The 26,328-nt window shown below is 37.2% G+C and overlaps 1 protein-coding gene across 2 annotated transcripts in view; it reads left to right on the forward strand.

The window, feature by feature from the left end:
- LOC114648241 (N-fatty-acyl-amino acid synthase/hydrolase PM20D1.2-like) overlaps positions 1 to 26,328 on the forward strand; it is a 78,197-nt gene that overhangs the window by 8,360 nt on the left and 43,509 nt on the right. For both annotated transcript variants that reach the window (XM_051924613.1, XM_051924612.1), the window contains exons 2-6: positions 8,660 to 8,746; positions 14,542 to 14,774; positions 14,898 to 14,984; positions 23,765 to 23,898; positions 24,061 to 24,180. In XM_051924613.1, coding sequence (XP_051780573.1) covers positions 14,646 to 14,774; positions 14,898 to 14,984; positions 23,765 to 23,898; positions 24,061 to 24,180 — 470 coding nt within the window. In that variant the 5' untranslated portion in view covers positions 8,660 to 8,746; positions 14,542 to 14,645. The remainder of the gene's footprint in view (positions 1 to 8,659; positions 8,747 to 14,541; positions 14,775 to 14,897; positions 14,985 to 23,764; positions 23,899 to 24,060; positions 24,181 to 26,328) is intronic.

Consider the following 26,328-nt stretch of genomic DNA (forward strand, 5'->3'; position numbering starts at 1 on the left):
ATAATCAATTCTTGAGTAGCTATGATGCACTGGTGAGTAGAACGAATATGTTCCTGAGTTTGGGTTAAGAAACCTCCAGGGGTTAGATGTCATCCCCCCTGTGATGGGAGTCCTATCTAAGAGTGGATTTAAAACACAATTAAAGTCCCCAGCCATTATAATTTTATGAGTGTTCACATTGGGAATGGATGCAAATAGATTTTGCATGAATTCCTCATGATCGACATTGGGTGCATAAACATTTATCAAAATCTTTTTACTGTTAAATAAGTTGCCCAGGACTATCACATATCTCCCTTCAGGGTCCGATACTACATCTGATGCTACAAATGGGACTGTTCTGTGTATGAGAATTCCCACACCTCTAGTTTTCTTTGTAAAGCTAGAATGGAACATTTGGCCAGTCCAGTCTTTTTGTAGTCTGGACTGATCCTTGCTTAGTAAGTGGGTCTCCTGTAAAAATACTATTTTAGCGTTTAAGCCTGTTAGGTGAGAGCATACTTTCTTTCTCTTTAATTCGTGATTCAGGCCTTTAACATTCCAGCTCACAAAGTTAACTGTCCCATCATGGAGACATTGATTCTGAGTTTTTCATGTCATTTTATAGTCTTAACTGGTAGTGAGGCAGTTTTAATCTTAATTTCAAATTTCCCCACGAGTTGTTGCCATATAGCCTATTGTTACGTTGATATTTATAGTTTAGATATACCCTGCTCTCCTTCTCTCCCCCCTTTATCCCCCACCCCCCCATTTTGCCTCCCCGCATGAGGCTAGATCCCACTTCGCGATGTCCCAGTCCTCTGACATACCAAGAGACAGAGCACGTCCAAAACAAAACAAGCTCCCCCAACCGCAGCGGCGTTTGAGAATTTAAACAAAGTAGAGATATCTATTGCAGCTAAAGTCTAAATACTATCTGCCAAAAATATAATCATTAACAGTCTTTAAGCTTAAAATATAATCTTCAGCAATCTTAAGATATTAAGATAATAAAATAATGAACCCTGGGAATGATTTTAACAAGTAGTCTAGAATAAACTTAGTAAATCCTAATGTAATAGTAGAAATAGCAATAAACCAAGGGTATGATGTTAAACAGTCTACTTTAGGGTAGTAAAAAAACAAAAAAAAACAAACCCTACTTTAATTACTTCCACACTTCCACACACTCACGTCTATAGCTGTAATTAAAACATAAAAATATAGTGTCCAAGTAAAGAAAAGGATGTATAATTATAATACCCGTCTCTTTAAAAGTGGATCAGACAGCAGATAAGTCCTTCCCATGCCATGACAGAATACGGCTCATTATTGACTTTCAAAAGAGTGTCAGGAACAGCTTTTTTAATTCCTTTTCAGCTTCCTCCTTGCTTGAAAATACATGATATTTGTCTAGAACTTCCACTTTCAGTTTGGCGGGATACAAGAGGCTGTATTTGATATCGGCTTTCCGTAGCAGCTTTTTAATGTTGAAGTAGGCTGCGCGTTTTGAAGCTGTTAAAGGAGAGAAGTCGGGGAAAATACGAATGAGATTATTTTCAAATATAATCTCTTGCTTGTGTCTGAGAAGTGCCATCACATCAAGCTTACATTGTAATCGCTCGAAGCGAACAATAAAAGACCTGGGTTTAAAGGTGTTTGATCTGAGTATGCGATAAGCTGCTGCTATCTCGGTATCTAATTTAAAGTCATCTCCAATTATTTTACAGAGTAATTCTACTGCAAATTTCACTGGGTTTGAACTTTCTTGTTTCTCAGGTATACCTTCAATTCTTATATTATTCCGTCTGCACCCATCTTCCAGGGCTGCAAGTCTGTCTCAGAGTTTTTTGCATTCGGAATTCGCAGCTGTAGCTTTTTCATCGGCGTTAGATGCCAATTGTTCCGCTGTTTCAATTCGAGCCGTGAATGCCTACTTAATGTCCTCCAGCTGATCTGTAACGTCATTCAACTGATCGGCAAGTTTTTTCAGTTTGGATCTATTTTCTTCAATGTGTTCCTCTAATTTCTCTACTATGCCTTTAAAGGTCACGTCAAAACGTTTAAATAGATGCATTTCCCAGTTTTTGTTATCCTTCTTAAGCTCATTGTTATCCTTCTTAATGGCCATAGCCATGGCAGTGGCCAGTGTAGTGATCATCTCTTTCAGTTCAGACAGTTCGCTTCAGCTTTCATGCTCCGCGAGTGGAATCGCAGCTCCTGTTACAGCAGATGCTGCGGGCTCGCGATGAGTAGATGAGAGCACGTACTGCAGGGCCTTTTCTAGTCTTGAATGATCCTCGGTGAGCCATCGTGACCTGTATCACTTGCACCCTCGCTCCCATTTTCACTCTCGACTGGAGACGACGCAGTGGAACAGGGTCCTAGGAAGTCTGCGCATTCGTCTGCCTGTTCCAGGTCAGTCTCCGAGAGGCCATACCTTGTACTCAGGCCGGATGTCTGTCCAGACTTTGATGCAGCTTTAAGTTTCTTTTCCGGTTCTTTCTGACTTCTCTTCTTGTTACTCATGTTTATATATTGTAGTGGAAGTTCCTTGGGTCGGGTAAATACAGGATACCTCTAAATAATAAGAAATACGTGAGAAAATAAAGCCGCTGCTAACGGAGCTCCGCTTCAGACGTCCATCTCCTGTAACGGACGAGACCAACTTTAAAATTTTCAACCATCTTGTTCTTATGTAAAATTTAGTTATGTCCTGCTGACTTATTTATCATGGTTTCCAGTACTAAATTTGGTACACATAAGTTGTCATAAGGCATGCCTTTACTGTGCAGAAGAAAATCCATTGATACCTGTTCACTGAATGGTAATATAATGGATTACAATAATTTTTAGTGTACTAGTCAAAATGGAATTTTTTGAAAAATATGTAACACAGCTTCCAAACCTGCTTAACCTAATTTTACAAACACATTTCAAAGCACACAAGAGTACATTTAATGTAATCGTCTAACATAAAAGTGTATGCATTATACAGGGTGGGCCAAAATGAAGTACCACATTTCTCAATGTCATTGCGCAAGGTAGAGGCAGCCGAGTGGGTTGGGGTGGGGGTCCTTTGATAGGCATTTCCTTGCAGTTTTTAGTCGGCAACATGCCTTGGCCTGATGCGCACCGTGCTTTCGCTGTCGAAGCGTTCTTCAAAAACAACGAACCCATCATCACTACGCAACGCGCCTTCCGAGCGCACTTCAGCATTCCTCCTTACAGTGACATCCAAAATCGGAAAACGATTCATCAGTGGGGGGATAAATTTAGACAGATGGGTACAACATTAAATAGAAAATCTCCAGGCTGTTCTCGGACCGTATGAACACCTGAAAATATCCAAGCTGTAAGGGCATCAATTTTGCAGGCTCCTAGACTCTCAATGCATAAACTTGCATCTGCCTTAGGCACTTTCAATATGTATTTGAGGAGAGCCATAGAAAGTTGTGTGCAAACTTTCTGCAAACCATTCATTGAGATGTCATCATCATGTGCAGCGACGAGGCACATTTCCATTTAAATGGGTGCGTAAATAAGCAAAACTTTCACTATTAGGCTAAAACCAACTCTCGTGAACTTCATCAGAGAACTCTGCACAATGAGCGTGTTACAGTTTCATGTGCCGTTGCAGAATTTTAGGCCCTTACTTTTTTGAGGAGGAACATCGGTCACCGTCACTGCAGAACGTTACATTGAAATGCTAGAGAACTTTTTGCGGCCCCAACTGGAAAAAATGGATGTGGTGTATGCCTTGTTTCAACAGGATGGAACAACAGCTCATATGGTGCAGAGAGCCATGCAAGTTTTGCACAAGATGTTTCCAGGGAAGCTGATCTCCCTGGGCGGCGATGTCGGGTGGCCTTCATTATTCGCCTGATCTCCCTCTGTGCGATTTCTTCTTGTGGGGCTATCTCAACTCGAAGGTATACATACACCGACCGCAAAACCTTGAAGCCCTCAAGGATGCTATTCATCATGAAATCTTTGCTATTCCCCTTGAAATGGCCGAATGAGTCATGTGAGCGTTTAGAAATCGTCTCGATGAGTGTATCGCTAATGATGGCCACCACCTTCAAGATATTTTTAAAACACTGAAAAAAATCTATTTTGTATACCCTTTCTTGTGCAGTAATGAAATTTATTTAATCTTGTAGCGTTTTTGAAGAATAAATGTTTGAAATGTGGTACTTTATTTTGGCTTACCCTGTGTGATAAAGTTACAATAAATGGGATAGTCTACATAAAAAGATGAACTAATGGGTGTGGACTGACAGCTGCTACACTTCACTACAGCATCAAGTCCACATTGAGCTAGTGGACTGACTGCATGGCAGGAAAATATCAAACATTAAAGCAAAAAAAACTGCTTTGGCATGGCAAATTGGCAGTGCAATATACAGTACATAGGTTATACATAAGTAAGACAAAAACTGACAATACAAGCTGTCCCATATATAATTTGACCTCAACTGATACTGTAGTATTCTGAAGAGTCATGAATTAGTACTTTGCAAAACACACTGCATAGAAATTTCTGTCTAATTACGCCAAAAAGAGCACATCATGCTACTTCTCCTCCAAAGTGTACTGCTTCGTTGTCTCCACTAACTAAACTGCAGTCTATTGCTATGTTGAAATCCCAAGAAATAACAAATAATAGCCAACAGGGTGCTGGCGGAAATTGGGCTACTGTTGGCCGAAGAAGGAGAAGATGAGGGGGGAGACGTGTCCGGAGGCAGGAGGAGAGGAGGAAAGTAAAGAGAGTGGAACTAAGGGTAGGAACTTTGAATGTTGGCAGTATGACTGGTAAAGGGAGAGAGTTAGCAGATATGATGGAGAGAAGGAATGTTGATATATTGTGTGTGCAAGAGACTAAATGGAAGGGGAGTAAAGCCAGGTGGATCGGAGGTGGATTCAAATTTTTCTATCATGGTGTGGATAGGAGGAGAAATGAGGTAGGAGTTATTCTGAAGGAACAATATGTCAAGAGTGTTTTGGAGGTCAAAAGAGTCAGGCAGAGTAATAATTATGAAGCTGGAAATTGGAGGTGTGATGATGAATGTTGTTAGTGCATATGCACCACAAGTTGGGTGTGCAGTGGGTGAGAAGGAAGGTTTTTGGAGTGAGTTGGATGAAGTGATGAACAGTGTAACCAAGGGACAGAAAGTGGTGATTGGAGTGGATTTCAATGGACATGTTGGTGAAGGGAACAGTGGAGACGAGGAGGTGATGGGTAGGTATGGTGTCAAGGAGAGGAATAAAGAAGGTCAGAGGATAGTGGATTTTGCCAAAAAGATGGACATGGCTCTGGTGAATACGTATTTTAAGAAGATGGAGGAACATAAGGTTGCGTACAAGAGTGGAGGAAGATGCACACAGGTAGATAACATCCTTTGAAGAAGAGTTGATCTGAAGGAGATTGAAGACTGCAAAGTGGTGGAGAGGAAAAGTGTAGTTAAGCAGCATAGGATGGTGGTCTGTACGATGACGTTGCAGATCAAGAAGAGGAAGAGAGTTAGGGCAGAGCCAAGGATCAAATGGTGGAAGTTGAAAAAGGAAGACTGCAAGGTTGAGTTTAGGGAGGAGGTGAGACAGGCACTGGATGGCAGTGAAGAGTTACCAGACAGCTGGGAAACTACAGCAGATGTAGTAAGGGTGACAGCAAGAAGGGTGCTTGGCGTGACATCTAGAAAGAGGAAGGAGGAAAAGGAAACCTGGTGGTGGAATGAGGAAATACAGGAGAGTATACAGAGGAAGAGGATGGCAAAGAAGAAGTGGGATAGTCAGAGAGATGCAAAAAATAGACGAGTACAAGGAGATAAGGTGCAAGGTGAAGAGAGAGGCGGCGAAGGCTAAAGAAAAGGCGTATGATGAGTTGTATGAGAGGTCGGACACTAAGGAGAGAGAAAAGGACCTGTACCGATTGGCTAGACAGAGGGACTGAGCTGGAAAAGATGTTCAGCAGGTTAGGGTGATAAAGGATAAAGATGGAAATGTACTCACAAGTGAGGAGAGTGTGTTGAGCAGATGGAAAGAGAATAATGAGGATGTGCAGGACTGCAGTAACTACAGGGGAATAAAATTGATGAGCCACAGCATGAAGCAATGGGAAAGAGTAGTGGAAGCTAGGTTAAGAAGTAAGGTGATGATTAGTGAGCAGCAGTATGGTTTCATGCCAAGAAAGAGCACCACAGATGCAATGTTTGCCCTGAGGATGTTGATGGAGAAGTTTAGAGAAGGCCAGAAGGAGTTGCATTGCGTCTTTGTGGACCTGGACAAAGCATATGACAGGGTGCCTTGAGAGGACTTGTGGTATTGTATGAGGAAGTCGGGAGTGGCAGAGAAGTACGCAAGAGTTGTACAGGATATGTATGAGGGAAGTGTGACAGTGGTGAGGTCTGTGGTAGGAGTGATGGATGCATTCAAGTTGGAGGTGGGATTACATCAGGGATCGGCTCTGAGCCCTGTCTTATTTGCAATGGTGATGGACAGGTTGACAGACGAGATTAGACAGGAGTTCCCGTGGACTATGATGCTTGCTGATGACATTGTGATCTGTAGCCATAGTAGGGAGCTGGTTGAGGATACCCTGGAGAGGTGGAGATATGCTCTAGAGAGGAGAGGAATGAAGGTCAGTAGGAACAAGACAGAATGCGTGTGTAAATGAGAGGGAGGTCAGTAGAATGGTGAGGATGCAGGGAGTAAAGTTGGCGAAGGTGGATGAGTTTAAATACTTGAGATCAACAGTACAGAGTAATGGGGATTGTGTAAGAGAGGTAAAAAAGAGTGCAGGCAGGGTGGAATGGGTGGAGAAGAATGTCAGAAGTGATTTGTGACAGACGGATATCAGCAAGAGTGAAAGGGAAGGTCTACAGGACAGTAGTGAGGCCAGCTATGTTATATGGGTTGTAGATGGTGGCACTGACCAGAAAGCAGGAGACAGAGCTGGAGGTGGCAGAGTTAAAGATGCTAAGATTTGCATTGGGTGTGACGAGGATGGATAGGATTAGAAATGAGTACATTAGAGGGTAAGCTGAAGTTGGACAGTTGGGAGACAAAGTCAGAGAGGCAAGATTGCATTGGTTTGGACGTGTGCAGAGGAGAGATGCTAAAGATAGAGCTGCCAGGAAAGAAAGAGGAAGGCCTAAGCGAAGGTTTATGGATGTGGTGAGAGAGGACATGCAGGTGATGGGTGTAATGGAACAAGATGCAGAGGACAGAAAGATATGGAAGAAGATGATCCGCTGTGGCAACCCCTAATGGGAGCAGCCGAAAGAAGAAGTAAATGTGGAAGACCCTCTTTAGGTGGTGGCACCATGAATCGTCTTTGTCATCTTATGCTTCCCAAAATGGGGAGTTCATACTCATAATTTTATTGGTACAGTAACACAAAACAAATATATAAATAAATATAATATAATACATAAAAGCGTGACAAAGAATTTGATGAAATGTGTATGGTGATACTGCAAGATGGCAATTTTTTCTGTTTCATTGATGCAGTAACAAAAATTATTCATAAAAACATCCATGAGCGACAAAGAATATTTTTTTTTAGTGATGCTACAAGATGCTGTGAAAGTTAATTTTTACTGATATATGATTTTCACAAATTGATTATATATTGATTATATTGAATGACTTCTGTCCTTGTTAAGCTTTCACCTTTAGCACTTTTAGAAAGCATTTTAATTAAAGCCTCTTGATCTGTGACCCAGTCTGACTGCTTCTTCTCAGCAATAACAAGTATGGATAAGAGAACCAGTACAATCTAGTCTTGCAGAATATTGACTCCAAGGGTCCTGTTTATTAGTAACTAGCAAGGATATGAGTAATTAAACTAATCATGCACTTCTGTAATTACCAAGTGTATTCAAAAAGTGTTACTGCCATCTATGAGTCAGTCATGTCTACCCATGTATTGAGTGGCTCCACGTACATGTCATTAAAGGCATCCTTTCTTCCTGGACAGGGTTCATGATTAAACTTTGTCAGTGTCAATTCAATAAAGTGCAGACAACCATAGATGGCACAGAAGACTCAAATTAGAAAGTCAAGTTGCAAAATATTGGGGGGAGGGGTTGGGGGTGTCTGCTTGACTTTTATTCTTATTTAAGTAAAACATTTACTCTTCTCAAACTCTTGCTTTTCATATGACCACACATTTATCCAATACATACTTAATTTTTGCCACTCAAAAGAAGCTTATGACTTGAAGAGCAACAAAAAAAAAAAATGCTCATCTGACTGGACCATAACTGAGTGACATTTTAAATACAGTATATTGCATAGTATTTTTGGATTATTTCTAATTTTGAGATATTCTAAGGAAAGAGTAGTTCTGCAGTTCTTGTAAAACATATATCTAAATTACATTTTTTTAGCATCAGTTTAGTGTTTTGTTTTCAATATATACACTGTCTTAGTTGTAAAATATTTGTTTTATGGCTAAATGTTTGTAGTCTCTAAACAGTCAAGTGATATTGAACATGATGTCGTTAATTATGACAGTGTCGCTATGTAGATTGTAAACACTCCACTATTAACTTAGTACAAGGTTTTAGATTATCTTAATTTCTATTATCTGTTTGAATATTAATATTTCCATTAAGCTACAATTTAAATTGCTGTTATAGTTTGACCAGTTTGACTTGTTCTGATTTATCAACAGAAGCGATAAGAATACCAACAGTGTCGACTTCTGAAACCGATTTGAATATTTCAGCACTGGAAGAGTTTAATGATTTCCTTCAGAAAGGTAGAGTAAATTTCTTTGAAAACAGTGATTAACGCTTGGTGTAGAGATGTACTTTGTATGGAGTGCAGTATGCATCAATACATAGTAGACCAGGAATTAAGTTCATTTTCAAGAGCATTTATAAATGTAGCTGTTTTGAGTAGTAAATGCCATTAACAATTAAAACTCTACTCTAAACAGTATACTGAACATGCAGCTAGCATTATTTCCTAATGATTTGGTACTGTAAAACCATGAGACTAATGTTGTAAATTTGAATAGTGGTGGTTACTTCCATCCAGTTTTCATAGATTTATTTTCTTTCTGTATGCTCTGATCAATGAGTAATACTGGAGAAGTGAATGTGCATGTCTTAAGACACTGTACTAACACAATTATACACTAAGTGCCGGGTTATACTTGATGTTTATGCGCACACATCATGGTTGCCATGTGTTCCCAGCACTCTTTTGACATGTCCTCTGAGCTTCAGTGTTTGATGAATGGTTTGATGCGGTGAAGCAGATCATCAGACTTAAATGCTGACATACAAATGTATTCATGGTGCTTTTTTCTTCATCCGTTTCTCACATAGGCAATACAAGCTTTGCATATTCCCTATTGTAATGGTGCAGTACATTTAATTGTCTCAAATACCATCTTCTGTGTCGCTGTTTCTATCTTTTTTTGCACCTTCATGACAGCATCTCGTAGAGGTGGGCGGTATGACCAAAATTCTATATCACGGTATTTTTCTAAATTCTGCCGGTTTCACGGTATTAGACGGTATTTTTTTCCCCATGTATGAGTGGATGTTAACCACATTTTCCACTGCAATTACTGCAGTAGACTGGCTAAGAATAACCTATTAGACTGTTATGAGAATTGTACATCGTACAAAAAGACATTTTAATGTGCACACAAGTATTAATCCAGGTTTGCATGGCCCCATAAAGTGATAGTTTTCAAGGGGGTGGCACTAAAGAGAAGGAATCACATTGCATGACAGATGCAGTCAAAATATAGAACCTTTTAATTGAACAAATTTTGCAAAAGCTTTAAACTATGATTTTGACAACATATATTCAACCATCCAAAGAGGCATTTAGACTTAGTAAAATATCCAGAGGTGTTTGTCAAAAGTTGGATTGCACTGAACACGTCTTAGAAAAGGAATAAATAGTAAATATTTTTTGTAAACCAACTACACTTTCTGTTAATGTTAACAATCTCTGTCCACTGACACGTTAAAGTGACTTTTTAAACAATTTTACCATCATTAAACTGCATAATATTTAAACTAATAATAACAATAAAATACATAATAGTATTACTGATAGTTGCACCATTACTTCAAGGCTTCAAGCCCAGGTGCATTACACAGTATTCACCAAATTAAAATAAAATAAAACAAGTGCAATCTTGGTGATGACAATGTCATGACATCTTACCAACTGTACCATCATTTAGGCAAACTGCATTAATATGGACCTTGCTTCAAGCTAAGCTATATACATAAATAATAAAAACTGCAACTTGCATTTATAATGCTGTTTGTGGTATAGCCCTATGGAAGCGCATTAGGGCCACTGTGAAGAAAAAAAAATATGGACATGGAAGAAAAAAACAAACTATATGTCGAGAATAAATTCGACATGTTGACTATGTCAAGATTAAAGTCGACATTTCCATTTTATTCTCAGTTTATTTTATAATTAAAGTAGAATGTTGTAAACTAAACTTCATCCTAAAATCAATGTTTAATTTACTAGATTTTCTCAAACCCCGTCACAAGTTAATGCAGCACATCAAATACTTTGTGTTAATCAGCACACGATAAACGTCTTTGTGAAATTAAAACTAGTTATTAACTTAGCCGACGGAGTGTTCAGAACTTTAAAAATATCTTTGTTATACATGTTTAATTATGCCATCCATTCAGAGTTGCGCCCATCTCTGAACGAGTCGATAGCACATCGCAGAATGAATACAAGCAAAACGTACACTAGCAAGTACAAAAACAAGTACAACTTGGCTTGCAGTATTATCCAGTAGTATAGAAACAGTATTTACACATCTGACCTTTTAAAACTAAAGTATCTCCAGGCGACAGATGTGACTCCTTTTTTTCGGCAAAAGTTCTTCTGTTCACCACGTTCAACTTTACTTTTAGTTCAGTTTCAGAATGCTCTCTGTCCATTTTCACCGCGCAGAATACCTATGCTACCGCCCACTATTTGGTGGTGTAGCAGTGAAAAAGAGCCCTAGTGCAACAAATCTGTGTTTAGCTGTGTAGCAGTGAAATAGGTCCCCACTTAAACAGTTTCCCGCTGCGCCACATTCCGAACGTCGTTTAGGCAATTTAAACCGGTGTTGCGGTATAAGAAAAATCCATATCATAAAAAAAATAAAAAACGGTTTTCGGTATGAACCGGTATACCGCCCAGCACTAGCATCTCGCACTGCCACGTACTGGAATCCTCTACATTTACATAAAGTATGCGCAAGTGTAGTCAGTACACTGCTTGCATAGCAACAGCATCTGCAAGTGTACGCGTGGCATAGCATCGAGTATTCCATTCTAAAGACTTGCCTCCTTTGCATTTTTTTGATTGTAACATCCATTTAATTTCAAATAATAAATTAACATAAATATTGCTGTATAATTTTGATTAAACTCATCAAAAAGGAAAAGAAACTTCCATTTTACATTGTTTTTTACTTTATATGTGATTGTACATGTAAGTGCAATTCATTGATATTTTACATATGCTTCATAAGCATACATAGAGAGTGGTTTTGTGTTACTTACATGCTTGTTTAATTTTTATTAGAAACTAGCTGTGTTACCCTATTTCGCCCTGAAAATTTTCTAACTCAGCAGGTCTCAGTTATAATGCTGTTGTTTAATTGGATGTATCAGAAGTACTGTGTAATAAAGTACTTTTCTGCTGACCATATTTGTAATTTTTGCCCATGGACTACTGTTGTTAATTAACTTGAACTGCTTATTGTTGAACATGCTACATACAGATGTTTGTGTATTAAAGGGCATCACCAAAGGCGGTTCTTGGTAATAGGGCTGGATATCAGTGCTGATGTCCCGATTCCATTCAATTTTGATTCACAATGTCTCAATTCGATGCAATATTGATTTTATCTTGATTGAATTAGCATACACTGATATATTTGAAGTGCTGGCATTTTTTAGAGATTATATTAATGTTCTCTATGCATGATTAAGTAATGTGACAAATTTCAGTAACACTTTATTTGAAGGGTGTCTACATAGTGACATCACAACATTTGCATAAGTATGGAATGACAATTAAGAAGCAATACTAGATTAGTAAAGAACAGTTAACATCAGTATTTGCAAAATGTGGAACAAAATACTATTGCTCTTCAAAAAAAAAAAAATGACAGTACTGCAATCATTCAGAATTCACCATAATTAAAATAACATGTATCAACACATCAGAGTTCACATATTTTATGGGGGGCTCCTTGTTTTAATACAATGCAATGACATCTACTTTATTAAACATCTGTATTGTGTTTTGAATAATATTAATTATAAAATAATCAAATACTGCATTTTAAATAATAAATGTTATTCAGTAACCTAGCCATGTGTTGTGAATCTCCATGTAGACACCCTTCAACTAAACTGTTAGCCAAATTTATTCCTCTATTGGACAATTAAAATAATCTTGAATTAGTCAAAATTAAAGATGCAGCAAAAGATTTGAGTCTTTCTATAATTGTACAAGTTATATGTATCTTCAGTTGCTGTTATGTAGCAGTCACATTAATCAGTCTCACAGTTCTTCCTCAGACAAAAAGGAAACATTTAAATACAAGTATCTACATTTGATGCATGTTGACAGTGGCGTTGCATGAATGGAACATAAAACACAAAAAAACAGCCATCGTGACTGACAACAGCTCTTATATGATCCACAAGGTACAGCTTATGGAGCTTCTTCACGTTGGCAGCTTTGCACACATGCTTACTGTGGTATTGCGGGCTGCTCTGAAAATTCCAACAAATGTGTGCTTGCTCAGCTGGGTGAGGCATGTTGTAAACTTTTACTACTGTAGCAGTACAGCAAGCTCATGCTTAAAGAGAAGCAACATGACTTCCCAACACAAAAATTTTAAATTGATGTGGCCCCTCAATGAAACAGTGCATTAGAAATGCTAAAAAGGTTTTTGGAACAAAAGCCAGCCATCTCAGTTGCAAGGCTGCTTTCAGTGTGACTGGCATTCAGCATTCTTTTCTGCAACACATCCACCACTGGTGCCCAGTCGTTTTTAATGTAGTGACATGAGAGATGTGGTTATGCTTTGTTTAAGATCTTCATAATGTCTAGGTACTGTAACTTATTTGCTTTCTGGTTGGTATAGCATACTGTAGTTCCAAAACTTGTATAATTTTTCAAAAGCCATCTTTTTCATATTTTTACAGATAAAAACTGCTATAAATACTATTATTTTTTGGGCACATGGTGAATTAAATGGAAGCACGGAGATAAATGCCATCTCCAGTGTTGATTGTTTAGGCTCTACTCGTTCGGATGTCTATTGAGATTATGTTTATGGGTGACATTGGAATAAACAATTTCTCAGATTTGTTGTGTTACAGCAGTACTTAATTTCTGAGTTGCACAACTTACATATGGCATTGCTTTTATCCAGTTGTTCTTTACTGATACACTGTTTAAATCTATAGTAAGTCCAAACATATGATTTAAATTTATGGGCTAATTTCAGTTGAGGTGGACACACCATTTTATGCGAGATAGTCAAATGCTTTTTCTATAGAAAGTCTTAACAGGCGCATTAACAATCTCAGCTGGATCGGATTTTAAAAAACGAAAACAAGCAAAAATTTACATATAGTAATAAGCAGGATAGAGAGCCACTAGATCGATTTTGAAACTTTAAGAATCTATACTGAATCGTTTAAACAAAAAATAACAATTAATTTGAAAATTGGTAATTTTATAAAGGTGATATAAAGTTGATATATTCAAAGCTTAAATTTGCCAAAAATCTTGACTCTTCATTAGCATCAAAACCTGCAATCAATACAGTCTCAATATACAGTGGGTTTGAATAGATGTCTACTCACAAAGAAAAGTTACTAATTACTGTACTTTTACTCACTCAAAAGCACCATCTTGTTCTGTTCTTATCTCATTCACAAAAAGCATCTCCATCAGCTATAGAAAAATATTACATCTCACTCTGTTCAATTGTGGCTTGATTCAAGTGTTTAATTTGGATTGGTTTTTAAAATATATTTATTATTATTTAACACTGATTGTTCATTGATGTTGCTAACTACTTGACAATATGCAGATGGGCAACAGTGGTGGCTTTTTCAACAACACAAGGCTGATCACTAATAAAAAATGTAGTGTAATCAGTTCTTTCCCTGTTTCTAAGTGTACTCATTTCACCTGTCTCTTTCATCTGTAAACCAGTACAGTATTGTGGAAATCTGAAACAAACTACTGATGTATGTACTGAACTAAGAGACTATAGTAGCTTTGAAACAATGTAGCTATTGCCTAACAAAACTAGTGTTATGAAGTGAATGATGGCCTCATATTGAACAATTTTCTTTTTTATTTTTGTTGAAAAGTGGTTGAATATCGTAGAAAACAACATTCTTTTGATATTTTATATTGCATTCTTATTTTTTAAGAAGGAAGTTGAAGCTGCTTAATATTTTCTGCTTTTTTTCTTTCAGCTTTGTGTAGTTTGTGGAAGAAGTGACTATTTTCTCATTCTCCTTTTTTATTTAGCCTTTCCTGTGGTCTTTTCATCCAGTTTGGTCCAACATGAGATTGTCTCAGATTACAGCCACCTATTCAAAGTGTCTGGCTCAGACCCAACACTCCAACCATACATGATCATCTCCCATATTGATGTTGTCCCAGCTCCCTCAGATGGATGGGATGCTCCGCCTTTCTCTGCACAGGAAATCAGCGGTTTCATCTATGGCCGTGGGACTCTTGACAATAAGCAGTCACTTATGGTATTCACCAGTATGGCAGTTTCAAAGTTGAAAAATTGGTTTTGTAGTCTTGCATATTGGTTAAAGGATATCATTCATTTAAATTATGTTTTGGCTTATTTTATTTATTCATGTTTTTGCCAGGGCTCACTGCAAGCTTTGGAATATTTACTTAAAAGAGGATATAAACCACACCGCACATTTTATCTTGGGTTTGGGCATGATGAGGAGGTATGTCATTAATATATTGACTTTTTCAAGATTTTCTTATATTTTTTTTTTGGTTCCTTTTTTTCCCCCCCACTGTGTTCGTGTGGGCAGGCCTGGTCAGCTTGCTGTACAGAATAACTACTGAAATGCAGTGTTCATTTTAGGTTCCTCAGTCCACCAAAGTGATGTCAAAAGACAACATAAATGCATAAAAGAAATGTTAAGTATCCATGGTGGATTTGCTCTTTTTTGTTTTCTAGCAAAGAAAAAAAATGGTATATGTGCCTATATTCAGTCACACCAATGTGCAGTCTTTAAGAGTTGGATGAGAGTGATGGCCATTTGCATTATCTTCTGGGCTATTTACCCATGGGACTGGAAAGGGGTGCAATCAGCAGAGGGTCAGAGGTAGGCTCAGAGAAATTCTTTCAGTTTATTGTCCTTCTAACTAAAGAAACAAAAGGCAGACACATGAGTTGCAGTGCAATCTCCAAATCCTTCCCTGGCATTCCCTTCAAAATAGTTCCCATAAGAATTGTGTGAGCCTCCCACATGTGATGGAGTATACAAAAAAGTAATTTTGGGGTTCTCAAAATACCCTTTACTTCTGGTCAACCTGCAACCTATGTAATCATTTTTGTATTATGCAGTCTGACTTGTTTAGCAATAACCTAGCAACTTTACAGTTTACTTTCTGAATGATTTTGCTTAGATAAGATTATGTTGGATAATCAAATAAGATGATGTTTGCTAAACCTTTTCAGAAAAGGCAAACCAAATATCTCTTAAGTCAGTCATGTGTACATTTCACAGTACATTTTATACATAGAAGTTGAATTGCTTTTCTAGAGCTAACTGTTTTTGCAAGATGCAATAGATGCCAAAATTGGAAAGTGCATGCAGACTGTGCTTCATGAATAAAAAGTAAATACTTACAAATTCTAGTGTTTGATTATACAGAAGATAATTTTAAATATCCAAGCAATGAACGGAAAAACTCTTTTGGAAGGACAGAGTCAGGAATACAGTACAAGCATTTGTTTTCTGTTTCCCTACCCAAGCAAAAAAGTACATAATTTGGCAAATTGTAAAAATGCATGGTTATACTGTATAAGAATATGACCATAAAAAACAAAAAAAGAAAAGTTTATTGTCATAGTGTCACTACATAAGTCTAAGTGGCAATATATGCAGTAGGACATAAAAGACTATGTGGCAATATATGCAGTAGGAGTATAGGCAGAATAACTGACTTACTCAATCAAGATAACCTTTGTACCGCTGTTGTCTGGTTGGTTAAATTTAAGATGCAGAGATGAAAGGAAGGGGAAAGATTAAATCAGCAATCTTTGGTTTAAAGTCCAATGCCTTAGTACTGTAACTGGCTCACATTACCTGCATACAAAATGCAGATAGTCACTAATTTCTGGGAGACATACTACTTTAAAGTTTTGCTTTAGCTACGAATATGTGACTCTGATATTGTGTTATGTATTTACTGTAACATCCACTATAATGCCTCCACTAGATAAATTGGTGCAGAATGTTGTGAGGTAGTGTTATGGCAGACTTTTGGTTGTATTTCTGTACTTGCAATACCACAGTATTTTAATACAATAGCTTCTATAGATAGATAAAACCTTGAAATGTTATCTTAATTCCGGATCCTCCCTGCGTGGAGTTTGCATGTTCTCCCTGTGTCTGCGTGGGTTTCCTCCGGGTGCTCCGGTTTCCTCCCACAGTCCAAAGACATGCAGGTTAGGTGTATTGGCGATTCTAAATTGTCCCTAGTGTGTGCTTGGTGTGTGGGTGTGTGTGTGTGTGCGCACCCTGCAGTGGGCTGGCACCCTGTCCAGGGTTTGTTTTCTGCCTTGTGCCCTGTGTTGTCTGGGATTGGCTCCAGCAGACCCCCGTGACCCTGTGGTTGGGATATAGCGGGTTGAATAATGGATGGATGGATGGATGTTATCTTAATCCTACTAACAATAAATTTCCAGTGCCTCGTTGAACGGGATGGAAAAGACATCCAAAGACCAGAAAGATTAAACTTCTGACTCCCACATGCATTAATAAATATAAACCAACTAGCAAAATACCCGCGCTTCGCAGCGGAGAAGTAGTGTGTTAAAGAGGTTATGAAAAAGAAAAGCAAACATTTTAAAAATAACGTAACATGATTGTCAATGTAATTGTGTTGTTATTGTTATGAGTGTTGCTATACACACACAAATACACACACATAAACATATATACATATCTACATATATACATATCTACATATATATACATATACACATACACATATATATATATATATATATATATATATATATATATATATATATATATATACATATACACATCCACATATATCTATAATAATAAAAGGCAAAGTCCTCACTGACTGACTGACTCACTCACTCACTGACTGACTCATCACTAATTCTCCAACTTCCCGTGTAGGTGGAAGGCTGAAATTTGGCAGGCTCATTCCTTACAGCTTACTTACAAAAGTTAGGCAGGTTTCATTTCGAAATTCAAAGCGTAATGGTCATAACTGGAACATATTTTTTGTCCATACACTGTAATGGAGGAGGCGGAGTCACGTATCGCATCATCACGCCTCCTACGTAATCACGTGAACTGAAAACAAGGAAGAGATTTACAGCACGAGTCACACACGGGAACGAAGGTAAATGACGTTAATTTTTGACTGTCTTTTAATACTGTGTAAGCATACATATTAACACATGTGCAATTAAACGTGTGCATTTACGGGGTGATTTCTCAGGCTTAAAAGCTCACCTTTTATGAAACGCGGGAACAAAGGTAACTGACGTTGTTCACTGTCTTTTAATACTGTGTAACCATACATATTAACACATGTCCAATTAAACGTGTGCATTTACGCGGTGATTTCTCAGGCTTAAAAGCTCGCCTTTTACTAAAAAGGTAAATGCAAAACTATTTTCAATCAGTTTATTGAAACGCTCCCGTTAAGGATTGCAATAACATATTCGCGAGATAAAACAACGAAGTAGGGGGAAATGGAGGAACAGCCGCAAACAGCGAAGAGCAAAAAATTTATTAAACAATTGAGAACGGAGCGAGTTAAGCATACAATAATAATAAATAATAATTCATTACATTTATATAGCGCTTTTCTCAGTACTCAAAGCGCTATCCACACAGGGAGGAACCGGGAAGCGAACCCACAATCCTCCTACAAGCATGTTCATAAGGGAAACAAAGCACGGTGTAAAACGTAAGTTTTAATTAAGTTTATAGAAACGCTCCCGCTGCGGATTGCAATAACATATTCGCGAGATAAAAGTTTAATGAGAAGACACGAGGTATAAACGAACCACACGCCGTGGCGCAACGTTAGGGGCAACAGTTTCAACCATTCTATGATCTGCTTCTCGCAACTGAAAGACGGCACATGGCGGATGTTAGCCGACTTGCTGACCGCAACGTTAGGGGCTTCAACTATGGCGCTGACGCCATATCTCAGTGCCAAAACTTTGCAGACTGTACTTAAAAGACACGCCCTCCTCACTGGACAGTTAAAAACACCAATCAAACTAACGATGACATCAAGTATTACCCAATCAAAAGTAGGAAAGGAGGCATCTTCATAAAATGCGTGTGGGATGATTTGCATGAGACGCTGCTTTAAAAAAAAAAATGATAAAAAAAATACGGGATAAATCCCGTCCAGTATTGATTCAAAACGGGACGCGCAATTTCATTCTCAAACGCGGCACGATTCCGTATTTTAAACGACGGGTGGCAACCCTACAGTGCCAGGTAAACACCCATACAATCAGATTGTAATTCAGACTAGGAATGCAATGAATGTAATTACCCCGATCTACATACAAGGCGAAAGTCTTGCAACATTCAAAGATGATGGTTTGGGATAATTAGTACTTATTAAGTACAACATTGAACATAAAAGAGCTTATGAAGCCTTGAACTGAAAAAAGCAAGATCTCAGAGATCGTAAAAAAAAAAAATAGGAGGTAATGTCGTTTTACTCGCTGTAGATTTTACTCAAACATTACCAGTTATTCCACGAGGGAGACCAGCAGATGAACTCAACGCGTGTTTAAAATCCATGCTTCTCCCACGGTCGGTGATATGTCGCGTGTTCTCGGGTAGGTACACCAAAAAATGTATACATTTAAGCATGTAATGGGCAAAGAAAAAATGAGGTATACCCGAAGGCACTGCAGTAGTACTCAATGTAACTTTACTTCTTAAATGTTAATGTTTTACTGTTTAATAATTTATACGCTTCTTATATATTGTTCAAATTCTTTTATGTAAATACCAGTGACAGCGCAATGCACGATAACATGGAGTGAATACACCATACGCATCTGCCCACGGCCGCCCTGGTGTGCGCAGATAGGAGTTGATTCTAAAATAAAATAAACATAAAAACAGTAATACATTCATCACCCATAAAGCGGATAGCAGACGTGACGTATTATATGTGTACCACATTTCAAGTCAATACGTGAAACGGTTTGCAAGCTACATGTGATTTAAAATCCTGGACAGACCAACGAAAAGCCACGGTAGCAAATTATTGAAGAAGATTTTACTGTTTAATAATTTATATTTATATGAAATGTGCTTCTTATATATTACTTCATATTCTCATATGATAATGATGTTAATGTTGTTTATATTGATTTCTATGTTATTGTAAGTGCATCTATGTCTGTATATGTATGTATGTATGTGTATATATATATATATATAAAAAATATATATATTAAAAATATATGTGTATATGTATATATAATATATCTGTATATGTGTGTATATGTGTGTGTATATGTGTATATGTATATATATATGACAGCAACACTCATAACAATGACAACACAATTACATTGACAATCATGTTACGTTATTTTTAAAATGTTTCCTTTACTTTTTCATAACCTCTTTAACACAGTACTTCTCCGCTGCGAAGCGCGGGTATTTTGCTAGTATATATATATACTAGCAAAATACCCGCGCTTCGCAGCGGAGAAGTAGTGTGTTAAAGAGGTTATGAAAAAAAAAAGGAAACATTTTAAAAATAACGTAACATGATTGTCAATGTAATTGTGTTGTCATTGTTATAAGTGTTGCTGTCTTTTTTATATATATATATATATATATATATATATATCTATATATATATATATATATATATATATATATATATCTATATCTATATAAAATATACACACACACATAAACATATATATACATATACATATATATACATATCTACATATACACATTTCTACATATACAGTATTTTATTTTTACTTGCTTAACTTGTGGAGGGTGTATCCTGTACCAAAGCCCTAACTTTTTTCGTGAAAGCCCGTTTCAGTCAATAAGTCTTATGTGTGTGTTTATGTATGTGTGTATATATATGTAGATATGTATATATATATGTATATGTATATAAATGTTTATGTGTGTGTGTATATTATATATATAATATATATATATATATATATATAAAAGACAGCAACACTTATAACAATGACAACACAATTACATTGACAATCATGTTACGTTATTTTTAAAATGTTTCCTTTTTTTTCATAACCTCTTTAACACACTACTTCTCCGCTGCGAAGCGCGGGTATTTTGCTAGTATATATATATATACATACATATACACACATACATGCAGTTTCAATAACATAGAAATCAATATAAACATTAACATCATTATCATATGAGAATATGAAGTAATATATAAGAAGCACATTTCATATAAATATAAATTATTAAACAGTAAAATCTTCTTCTGTAATTTGCTACCGTGGCAATTTGTGTGTCTGTCCAGGATTTTAAATCACCTGTAGCTCGCAAACTGTTTCACCTATTGACTTGAAATCTGGTACACATATAGTACGTCACATCTACTATCCGCTTTATGGGTGATGATTGTATTACTCTTTTTATCTTTATTTTATTTTATTGTAGAATCAACTCCTATCTGCGCACACCAGGGCGGCCGTGGGCGGATGCGTATGGTGTATTCACTCCATGTTATCGTGCATTGCGCTGTCACTGGTATTTTGATAAAAGAATTTGAACAACATATAAGAAGCGTATGTGAATTTCCCATCGGGATTAATAAAGTATCTATCTATCTATCTATCTATCTATCTATCTATCTATCTATCTATCTATCTATCTATCTATCTATCTATCTATCTATCTATCTATCTATCTATCTATCTATCTATCTATCTATCTATCTATAAATTATTAAACAGTAAAACATTAACATTTAAGAAGTAAAGTTACATTAAGTACTACTGCAGTGCCTTCGGGTATACCTCATTTTTTGTTTGCCCATTACATGCTTAAATGTATACATTTTTTGGTGTACCTACCCGAGAACACGCGACATATAACCGAGCGTGGGAGAAGCATGGATTTTAAACACGCGTTGAGTTCATCTGCTGGTCTCCCTCGTGGAATAACTGGTAATGTTTGACTAAAATCTACAGCGAGTAAAACGACATTACCTCCTATTTTTTTTTTTTACAATCTCTGAGATCTTGCTTTTTTCGGTTCAAGGCTTCATAAGCTCTTTTATGTTGTATGGTGTACTTATCCCAAACCATCATCTTTGAATGTTGCAAGACTTTCGCCTTGTATGTAGATCGGGGTAATTACATTCATTGCATTCCTAGTCTGAATCACAATCTGATTGTATGGGTGGTTACCTGGCACTGTAGGGTTGCCACCCGTCCTTTAAAATACGGAATCGTGCCGCATTTGAGAATGAAATTGCGCGTCCCGTTTTGAATCAATACTGGACGGGATTTGTCCCGTATTTTTTTTATCATTTTATTTAAAGCAGCGTCTCATGCAAATCATCCCACACGCATTTTATGAAGATGCCTCCTTTCCTACTTTTGATTGGGTAATACTTGATGTCATCGTTAGTTTGATTGGTCTTTTTAACTGTCCAGTGAGGAGGGCGGGTCTTTTAAGTAGAGTCTGCAAACTGTTGGCACTGAGATGTGGCACCCGCTGCAGTATGCGTCCCTTATTTTTTTGTATTAAAAGTGGTAACCCTACCTGGCAGGTAACACTTAAGTTTGGTCATGAAGTCGTCTAAAATCCGCCACGTGCCCTCTTTTAATTGCGAGAAGCAGATATATATAGCCAAATTCTCGCGGTTCGTTGCGGCGAAGTACTGCTTTTAATTTTTTAATAAGAAAAGAAAACCTTTTTAAACGGATCGAAAATATACCAATAACAATTTGTTAAGGATCTGTTTTTTTCTGAACCTCGCTTTTCACAGCTGTCGCGCTACGGCGTGTGTTTCGTTTATTTGACAGTATGTAGATCGTGGTAATTACATTCATGGCATTCGTTTTCTGAATCACAATCTGACTGTATGGGTGGTTACCTGCCAGGTAATGCTTGTGGTTGGTCAGGAAGTCGCCTTACATCCGCCACGTGCCCTCTTTCTGTTTCCAGAAGCTGATCATAGAGTGGTTTTAATAGTTTACTTTCAAATAATGCAAAGAGTATGCAACACGTGTTTCTCCCTAATTCTGGGCTCATCAGGCATACACACTCACTGCATCCCCTCTCGTGGATCGAATCTCTATCGTCAGCGCCAGAGTTGAAGCCCCTAACGTTGCGATCAGCAAGTCGGCTAACATCCGCCATGTGCCGTCTTTCAGTTGCGAGAAGCAGATCATAGAATGGTTGAAACTGTTGCCCCTAACGTTGCGCCACGGCGTGTGCTTCGTTTATACCTCGTGTCTTCTCATTAAACTTTTATCTCGCGAATATGTTATTGCAATCCGCAGCGGGAGCGTTTCTATAAACTTAATTTAAACTTACGTTTTACACCGTGCTTTGTTTCCCTTATGAACATGCTTGTATGCTTCACTCGCTCCCTTCTCAATTGTTTAATGAATTTTTTGCTCTTCGCTGTTTGCGGCTCTTCCTTCATTTCCCCCTACTTCGTTCTTTTATCTCGCGAATATGTTATTGCAATCCTTAACGGGAGCGTTTCAATAAACTGATTGAAAATAGTTTTGCATTTACCTTTTTAGTAAAAGGCGAGCTTTTAAGCTTGAGAAATCACCCCGAAAATGCACACGTTTAATTGCACATTTTTTAATATGTATGGTTGCACAGTATTAAAAGACAGTGAACAACGTCAGTTACCTTTGTTCCTGCGTTTGATAAAAGGCAAGCTTTTAAGCCTGAGAAATCACCCCGTAAATGCACACGTTTAATTGCACATGTGTTAATATGTATGCTTACACAGTATTAAAAGACAGTCAAAAATTAACGTCATTTACCTTCGTTCCCGCATTTGACTCGTGCTGTAAATCTCTTCCTTGTTTTTAGTTCACGTGATTACGTAGGAGACGTGATGACGCGATACGTGACTCCGCCTCCTCCATTACAGTATATGGACAAAAAATATGTTCCAGTTATGACCATTACGCGTAGAATTTCGAAATGAAACCTGCCTAACTTTTGTAAGTAAGCTGTAAGGAATGAGCCTGCCAAATTTCAGCCTTCCACCTACACGGGAAGTTCGAGAATTAGTGATGAGTGAGTCAGTCAGTTAATCAGTCAGTCATTCAGTCAGTCAGTGAGTCAGTGAGGGCTTTGCCTTTTATTAATATGTATAGATTAGTATAAGCGTGGCATAGCAAGTGATTTGTGACAGTTTACATTATTTACAATTTAGTGGATTGATTTTAGCTTTGGACTACAAATCTTCTGTACTTTAGGTGACTGGTCCGAATGGAGCTAAGAATATAGCAGCCCTTTTGAAGTCCAGAGGAGTGAAGCTGAGTTTTATTCTTGATGAGGGCATGGCAGTGCTTGATGGAATTATAAAGGGCATACAAGGACCAGCTGCTATGTAGGTGTATTTTATGTAACGTTATTAGAAACCTTTAGCCATTTAAATGTCTTTAAGGTGGTCTGTATATAGTTTTGGGTAACTGTTGCACCATCTTAAGTAATGCAGAATTGTCCAATATATAGTAACAAATCAGTTTTACCTGCTTTTTTTTATGTACAGCATTGGAGTCAGTGAAAAAGGAATCATGACAATCAAACTTACAGTTACTATGAAGCCTGGTCATTCATCAACACCACCAAGAGAAACAACCATTGGCATTCTGTCTATAGCTGTGTCCAGGTGGGAATAATATATAAATGGTTAGGAAAATTGAGACAGTTGCAACAGTGACATAGAACTGGAGTTTGTGACAATTTGGGCTAAAAAGTGAGAAGGAAAATACCTGTATTATCTATAAATGTGATTTGATTATTTTTATAAACTTCATTTTTCATTAAGATTTTTGCAGATCATACTTTCCTTCTTGCAGTACATTACTGTTTAGTTTTAATTTTAATTTTAGCTTAAGATTTTTCATCGTTGAGCACATTTAACTGTTTCAGACACCATTTTGTTATTTGTTGAAGTGTTTGTGATTTTTGAGAAAAAAATCTTAGGCAGCTAATTTATTTTTCCTTGGACCTATTGTGATTTGGAGTTCCAAACATGGCAAACAGATGCGAGGCCTACAAAAAGTACCATGAAAGACAGGACAGTACCTTCACAAGCCAACCCAGAAGAGGCTCACTTTAGACCACCTTGCCCCTGACAACTACATGCTGGCTTCAGGCCTAACAGGCCCCAAAATAGGAAACGGGCTTTGGCAGTTCAAAAAAGACTATAAAAGTCCCAGAATATACAAAAATGCTTTACAAGGGAGACCAAACCATCAAATATCTGTCATGGAAGACAATCCCAAACTGTAATCTTTATAAATTGAGAGATTTATTAACAAACATAGAAAACCAGAGCAAAAATGCCCAAAAGAGCAAAAAGGAATATGTCTTAAAAGGCAATCTGAGGCCATCAAGTAATAAACTGTAATTGGTTAGCATATAACCAAGGATAGAACAGAAATAATCACAGAGCCAGTAAATCCATACAAAAAACAATACCTACAATAGAATTCTTCACACATCAGTGCACCACTGCTGACTCATTTCCCCTAGGCTCCTTATCAAGCCACAGGGAGGACCCAGTAGCATTGCCTTCAGGGTGGCCCCACCAACAAAGAACAAGGAATGGAGGCACATTTAAAAAGACTGGGCATAATTATGAACTTAATAGAAAATATAATAAAAATATGAAAAATATTAAGTTTAAAAGAATAAAAATAACAAACAACAAGCCAATGCAAGCCTTGGAGAAAACCCTGGTTGCAACACAAAAGGATCTTAGAATTCCAGTTAATACAGTATTTTTATACCTGTAAGGTTATAGCTAAAATGTATAAATATGTTTGAAAACAAAACATTGTTCCCTATCTAATAATAACAGTTTTATTATTATTGTTATCCTAGCAATTTTCTCATTTTAAGAAATTAATTTGATGTCCATTTAATTAATAAAAAGGATACAAACAATTTGTTTTTATAATTCCTTATGGATTCTTTATCTGGGTAAATTCAGTGCATCTATAGTTTATTTAGACTTCTGTTTTAGTGAAGCTGAGAAAATAAATCTGTTTTTGGCAGAGTTATACCACACATTTGGTTTGTGAGATTTCATGGGCAGGAGGTTGTTAGTTTCTCACATTGTCTGCTTGTTAGAAAGTAAGATATATTTTCTCTGTTTATTGGAAAAATGTTTGGGTTGGTGTTTAATAAAGGCAGTCTTGAGTTGAGTTTTCAATGAATTTTGATCTAACAACTTCCATCTTTTTATTTACATAAGAGACAAACAAGTTTTATCATAGATGTCATTAACAATGTGGAATTCTACTGTGCACTGATGACTTTGCCAACAATTTTAGTCATTTTGTGCTTATATGCACGCATGTTTCCAAATGTAACTAGCACCACACTCAGTAAGCTGAGTCGAAGGTGTGTTGCTCTATCAGCACCAGGCTGTTTAGCTGGAGCATTAGAACCCACTGCTTGTAATTCCCAGTATCCTAAGTATGCATCCCAGCTGTGACATCTCTGGTAAGGATAAGTGACAATTGGTAATTCCACAGTAAAGTCAGAAAGTGTCACTAAATGTAATCAGCAGTACTACTAGCCACAAAATTAGGTCCTTCACAGGTAAGTAGCTACAACAGTTGCTGGGGATACTTTAACCTCTACTGAAAGGTAGAAACAGCCTTTATAAGTTGTGCTGTTTTGGCATGTTATAGTTATACATTTTTATTTATTTTAGCACTTTGGTAACAAAATGCATCTCTTCTAAAAAATATATAATATATAAAATCCCACGTCTGTATGTCTGTCCACTTTTCACGAGAGAACT

Source organism: Erpetoichthys calabaricus, chromosome 3 (assembly GCF_900747795.2).
Source record: "Erpetoichthys calabaricus chromosome 3, fErpCal1.3, whole genome shotgun sequence".
NCBI lineage: Eukaryota > Metazoa > Chordata > Cladistia > Polypteriformes > Polypteridae > Erpetoichthys > Erpetoichthys calabaricus.